The sequence below is a fragment of the Hibiscus syriacus genome, unplaced genomic scaffold (genome assembly GCF_006381635.1).
Source record: "Hibiscus syriacus cultivar Baekdansim isolate YM2019G1 unplaced genomic scaffold, ASM638163v2 tig00116951_pilon, whole genome shotgun sequence".
NCBI lineage: Eukaryota > Viridiplantae > Streptophyta > Magnoliopsida > Malvales > Malvaceae > Hibiscus > Hibiscus syriacus.
The window spans coordinates 941,944-948,464 of record NW_024063482.1 but is presented as its reverse complement, the minus strand read 5'-3'; the positions used below and the strand labels follow the sequence as shown (position 1 = coordinate 948,464).

At 34.7% G+C, this 6,521-nt stretch overlaps 1 protein-coding gene across 2 annotated transcripts; it reads left to right on the top strand.

Annotated features, from left to right (window-relative positions):
- The first annotated feature begins 365 nt into the window (after nucleotides 1–365).
- On the top strand, nucleotides 366–3,867 carry LOC120188625 (Golgi SNAP receptor complex member 1-2). 2 transcript variants are annotated; one of them, XM_039192022.1, is made up of 6 exons: nucleotides 366–785; nucleotides 1,050–1,246; nucleotides 2,003–2,092; nucleotides 2,182–2,253; nucleotides 3,402–3,531; nucleotides 3,618–3,867. In XM_039192022.1, exons 1-6 carry the CDS (start codon nucleotides 653–655, stop codon nucleotides 3,713–3,715), a joined length of 720 nt encoding a protein of 239 aa, XP_039047953.1. In that variant the 5' UTR covers nucleotides 366–652; the 3' UTR covers nucleotides 3,716–3,867. The 2 variants fall into 2 exon arrangements, with proteins under 2 accessions (XP_039047953.1, XP_039047954.1); XM_039192023.1 differs by having other exon boundaries at nucleotides 374–785; nucleotides 1,059–1,246.
- Nucleotides 3,868–6,521: the final 2,654 nt, after the last annotated feature.

Below are 6,521 nucleotides of genomic sequence, written 5' to 3'. Positions count from 1 at the left end.
ACTCCATCTTCTTCTTCTCCGTAACCATCCTTCTTTTATATAAATTAAAATACCAATAAATATAAAATCATGTACGGTTCACATCAATTGAGTAAACTAGGTACGGAAGTCATATATTTATCTTTTAAAATTTCACGCGTTTTTTAATAAAATCCTTATTAGATGTAAATAAAATTAAAATAAATTATTTAGGCATAATAAAATATAATTTTAAGAAATAATCATTTATGTAAATATTATTTTAATATAAAAGAATAGTAATTGGGCCTCCATCTGGGGACGGCCCATGTATGGGTCAAGAAATATTTGGAAGGCAGTAAAGGCCTTCCACAATATGCTTTCAAAGTTCAACGGTTCAGATGCAAAGTAACCATAGAAGAAGATCTTCGTTCTCAGAGAAACCGAAAAACAAAATAGAAGATCGAAATCCAAAATCCAAGCCGGAATAGAAATTTTATTTGAAAAAGGGAAGCAAGTAGCTTCCGCCTTCCAACACTCAGCAGTATTTTCCTTTTTGAATACTGTAATTGAACCAGGGTTACTGACTGTTATAACTGAATCGATCCCCCATCGTTTGATCCACGTAAGAACTCAACGCGTTATAAGACAAAACTACAGCGAGGGATCCGAATTTGAACAGAGAAGATCCAAAATGATGGATCCAAATCTGGATCTGCAAGAATCGGGTTGGGAGGAACTAAGGAGAGAGGCTCGAAAGATCGAGGGTGATCTCGATGTTAAACTCTCTTCTTATGCTAAACTCGGTGCCAGGTTCACCCAAGGAGGTTTGCTTCTCTTTTACTGCTACCTTTTCCATTTTTATTATCTGTTCTGAATGCTTTTTATTTTGTGTTATTGAGTTGCATTTTGGTTTCTTTTGGTAGATTACTGAATTCCGAATAAATTTGTCTAAAAACTGAACAAACTCCACTGGTTTAATAGATTGGATATTTTTAATACCAGAGAGCACCTTTTCATTACTTATATTTAGGAATAAATTCTGGTCAGATTTCCTTTTTGTCTCCCCTGTGTTATGTACTCACATTTAGCTTATCTAGATACTGGATCGCCAACGGTTGGGTCAAGTAGGTCATGGAAGTCTATGGAAATGGAAATTCAATCATCGCTTGAGAAACTGCTGGACATAAATGATTCCATGAGTAGATGTGCTGCATCAGCTGCTTCGACTACTTCGGTGACCCAGAAGCTTGCAAGGCATAGAGACATTCTACATGAGTTTACTCAGGTTTATTTGTTGACTGTGCTGTAATTTTTATCTAGACTTGTTATTAGAAACTGAGTTTCTATGTTTAATTATCAAGAATTTCATACCCGCAATTTCGTATAGTTCTCTAGGAACTTCAGAGCTCGAACATTTTACATAATCTGTTTTGCTGTTTATTTGTTTTGTTTTCTACATGTTTACTTAAAGAAAAAAGTTGTGTGATTAAATGGGGATGGATAAAACCCTTTCCTTGTACATGAAAAGTTTCTGGATGGATAACATGTGGTTATCCATCATGTTGAAGTTTGCAGTTAGAATTCTCCTTATCTCGTTTTCTTGAACTGTGAAAGAACTGAAAGAAGAGTGGCACTAACACTGGTAGCGGTACATATTGAGTTAATTCCCAAATTCTTGCATTCATTCTCAATTTCTGAAAAAGAAAAGATTTCTTGCTCACACATTTACACTTCCATATACCCAAAACCAATGGTTGCTGTAAGTTCATTTGCTACCCTGGTTCATTGCATTATAAATGCATGTTCTCAAGTTCCATGAAATTATCTTCAGTTACACTCTCATTGTCATTGGTTATAGATGGAACTAACCCCAAATGCATTAATTCACTCTCATTTCTGCTTTTGGACTGTCATTGTCTTTATTTAATACTTTGGTTCGTTGCGCTTTGAATTGATGCACCAATGTTCCTTGATGGATTAGCCATTTGGACTAGTTGTTTAGCATTTCCATCCTTTTGAAGTATGGGTACATTTTTGTTAGGAGTTTAGAAGAATCAAGGGAAACATAAACTCAATGAGGGAACATGCAGAGCTTCTGAGTTCTGTCAGAGATGATATTAATGAGTATAAGGTAGCCATATGATTTAATTTCTTGGCTTTTTCACTCCCATTGCCAATACTATGTAGTTTCCCAATGTTTACCTATTTGCCACCATGCAGACATCTGGGAGTATGTCACCAAGAATGCAATTACTCAGAGAGCGAGCTGCCATCCACGGAAGCATTGCTCATGTAAGATTTAAATATTCTTTTATCAGTGTTTATCATTGTACATGCTTTGTTGAAAGACCTTCCCCTTTTGTTTTGTACTGCAGTGTGTTCTCTTTTGCAATTGTTTAATGGTTTTGGATTAGATATGTGACAAACGGACACGCTATAAACAGAACAAACAGGTGAACCTGTTAGTCAAAACCCTAAAGCAAGTGTCTGGCATGTCGAACCCAAAAACCTTAGCAGTCGAAATTGCCATTGTCAGATATCCATGGTCTAGTCTCAAAATTCAAATCTATATTACTAAACACTAACTCAATGCTTTGACAAAAACCATTTTTTTTATGAGATACATGAACCTAGGATCAATCCCTTACAAATAATACAAGTTCAAAATATATAAGCCTTAATAACAAGGCCACATTTCCAATTTTGTCTACAACAAGCATTTCTACAGCTAGAAGGTGTTCCATCAGATTTTGGTTGCTTGATGATGTATACCCGATTACCTCTTGATCATCATTGCAAAATGCATCCTTGATTGCTTTCTTGCAATTGAAGGATCTGGTTTAAAATTCAAACACCACGCAAGTGACTTGTGTTTCATGAAAGTTGAATCTTCTTGGCGCTGTTAGCGTACACAAGTTATTCATAGTTGTGGAATGATGGGATCTTATTCATACCTGTAGTGAGGCTGTGGATTTTATAGTGTGAAATAAGTTCTAATTATTTGCCCAAAAGCGAAGAATTTGGTGTTGGACTACAAGGGGGGATGGTGAATTCAGTTGAAGTCCAAAATTGGTTGTGAACAGATTTGCTGATGAGAATTTTATGTTACATCTTTCTCATGCACAAACAAAACTTATGCATGTTGCCTAAAGACTCAAACTAGCATCTTTGCTCATACATCTTTCATTTTCTTCTCTAGCTCGGTGTACAGGTCATTTAGGTACTTTAACTTGAATTTTAATGGATGAGAGTGATGTGATATGCAGAATAAACTTCAGACTAACAGTTGGTTTCACAATATATATATATATTGCTGTCCTTAATGCCTTGCTACTGTTACAGAATAGCTTGTATTATTATTATCGGTGAGTTTTTCTTCCCTATTTGTCAAGGGATTATTTAATTTTGAATTTTCTAAGCTGTATGTTTGCTTTCTATAGATAGATGATGTGATTAATCAAGCTCAAACGACAAGAGCGGTGCTGGGCTCTCAAAGATCTTTGTTTGGAGATGTTCAAGGGAAAGTAAAAGTTCTAAGTGACAAGTTCCCTGTTATACGTGGTTTGCTCGGTACGTCATGATGCATCTTCATTACGGAGCTTTTATTCTGTATACCATCTTTTGTTCTAATTAATTAAAATGCCTCTATTTTCTAGGTTCCATCAGAAGGAGGCGTTCGAGGGACACCCTTATTCTGTCAGCAGTAATAGCTGCTTGTACGTTGTTCCTTATCATCTATTGGCTATCAAAGTAGCTAGAGATTTATATTAATAATACACAAATGATAAAAGCTACTGTGTTTTGCTAAGAGATTTTTGGTTTATAATTTGATAGAACAGATTACATTCTCTGTCAAGTTTGTGGTTTTGGTACCTTCCATTACATCGAAAAATCTCATTTGTTTCATGTGCAAATCTGTTACATTGCTCCAATTCAGAGGCTTGGTGTAGTGAAAAGGAGTGGTTGGTAACTTGTGATGCTCCCATGTTGTGTCAATTAGAGTTGTGGTCACTCTCATTCAGGGTCAGGTTTCAGGCTTTTAGCTGTGCCTTGCTGCAAAGGGCATTGTTTGTTTAGTTCCCGAGAGTGCTTGTTTGTTTTTTAGCTCGATCCATTGTTATCAACACAGTGGCGAGGTAGCAGAAGAGACAATCTCATATAAAAACATGATCCAATGTTGATACTTTTCTTTTATAAGTTATTAGCTTATTTTAACCCAATATTTGTCATTGTTCTTAAATTTGAACCTGAATTTTTGAAACGTGAGTCGAGGAGGCCACTGCCCATCTGCGGTCTGAGATGCTCTAAAGTTCCAGTACGTACTACGTCTACGTGCTGTGCTTTCACAGTGAAACTGTTCACTCTACTGCCTACTATGCTATTCTCAAGTCTGTAGAATCCTGATATGCCAAAAGATGGAGGCAATATATATTAATATTTATTGGTTCATTTTTTTATTGAACGTCTACGCCCTACCAACTGCTTACTACCAGGCCATATTGGCATTCACTAATACCTGTTGGAGTATTTTTTTTATGGTTCGTAGATTGTATCGTACTTATCACGGTTTATTTGGATACCGAGTCGTTACTATGGATTTATTTTGATGAAAAATTATGAGTTTTATGATGTATTGATTTAGATAGAAAATCATGAAAATTCAATTAAAAGATGAGTACCTTAAGACTACCTTAAGACCAATTGACGTGAAATATACATTGTGGCAAAGTAAGCATGAAGGGGATCGAGCACAGGCTAAAGGGCATTGCTATGCAGCATGGGTGCCACTAAGCCAATTATCGTTGCACCACCATGGGTGATTTGCAATCCCCTTTAATCCTTGGGCTATCCCCTTATCGACATTCTTTATCAAGTTGGAATTTCTCCACCAATTCATCACTACGGTCTTTCAAGTCTTTAAACTTTTCAATTAGATCCTTTTGACTATTTGTTCAAATTAATCAGACTGAAATACATAATGATTCAATATTCGAGGTAGTTATAATAAATATGATACGATTTACGGATTGTGCTCTTCTCAATCGATGCTTTAGCTAAACCTTATTAAGAATCGGGATACAATATCAAAACTAAAATGACAACGTAAGGCACCCTTAAAAATTATATCTTTCAATTATTGTAAATTTCGACCGAACAGCTAAAAGTTCATCCAACAATATTGGGATTCAAAAATGTGAAATATGCAATGATTAGATTGTCTTTCAAGTTTCAAACTATTCATTTTCTTAATAGTGTGGGATTGATTATAAGTTAGTATCTATTTAGAAAATTTCTTAATTATTAACACCAAACACACTACATACGCAACTGTTTGAACTCAAGACATTAAGAAAAAACAACACTCTCTTTAACACTCAATGAGTTATCAAACAATGCATTTTGAATTATATATATACACGTAAAGTTAGGTGTTTAATATCTTGTGTGCTAAGAGATATGAGAACACAAATATTGTAGGTTACATGGGCATATTGGCATCCATTTGAGTAAAGAAAAGGAAAAGGGTTAGGATATTTATGGACACGACATGAGGACTAACTTTTACATCATATACGTCAACAAAATTCACCGATTACATGGATGGATACATGATTTTATGTTAGAATTGATGAATTTATAAAATTTTAGAATATAACGAACTTATAAAATTCTAGGGGTGAAAATATATTATTAATAAACTAATACAAAATATATCTAAAAATACATTATAACTTAAAACAAACAGTTCAGTCAACCAGTATCTCACATTTCTTTTTTCTTAGTATCTTTTTTCAACAGCTAGCAATCACTTGGATGTTCTTGAAGAATGCCATAATATATATATGAGACAACTGCACCATGAAAGCGTTTGAATGCCTTTGATAGGAAGTTTTGTCATCATCTTACTTGATTGGGTGGTATTAATTTTTTTTTTTTTGACAATTAAACGAATAGGTAACTGTGGTCCGAAAACCCTATCATTGTACCTATTGAAATGCTTGGGTTTTGGGGCTAAATTAATGGCAGGAGGAGCTTTTCGACCTATTGTCTGTCGCGGCATCAAAATTTGAATGGAATGAGAAATAATGTTAAGATCACGAGGGCATTAAACCCACCTAAATATGTCCTACACCAAACGCTTATAAGTGTACCTATACAAGTAGGCCATTGATCTAATAGTTAAGCGGAAGGATGGTTTCCTCATGGAAGATCTCCTTGGTAGGATACACTGAGGAATGGATCGAAGAAATGTTGAGATGCAGTCTTATCTTTTTAAAAATTTTAGATTCTCATATAATTTAGATACATTTTTTTTATTAGCGATTTAATTTTGTAACTCTAAAATTTTTTAATTTATAGTCACTGAATTTATAATATAACTTTTTAACTTCGCGCCTCTACATAAAATCATGCCTCCTTTCATAAATACATTCAGTCATTTATACGAGTCTTGAGTCCTACTGTCCCACACTCAATTAGAATGAACCGAGATGCTAACATCTCCACACATATGTCTCACCAAATAATATCTTTCGTCCTCGTAACATAATTAATATTCA

What these genes read in the sequence shown, in the direction of transcription:
- LOC120188625 (XM_039192022.1), top strand. Translation starts at nt 653, where the DNA reads ATGATGGATCCAAATCTGGATCTGCAAGAATCGGGTTGGGAGGAACTA. An exon ending in TCCACGGAAGCATTGCTCAT is followed by an intron (nt 2,254 to 3,401) that starts GTAAGATTTAAA and finishes TGCTTTCTATAG; the next exon opens with ATAGATGATGTGATTAATCA. An exon ending in TGTTATACGTGGTTTGCTCG is followed by an intron (nt 3,532 to 3,617) that starts GTACGTCATGAT and finishes TCTATTTTCTAG; the next exon opens with GTTCCATCAGAAGGAGGCGT.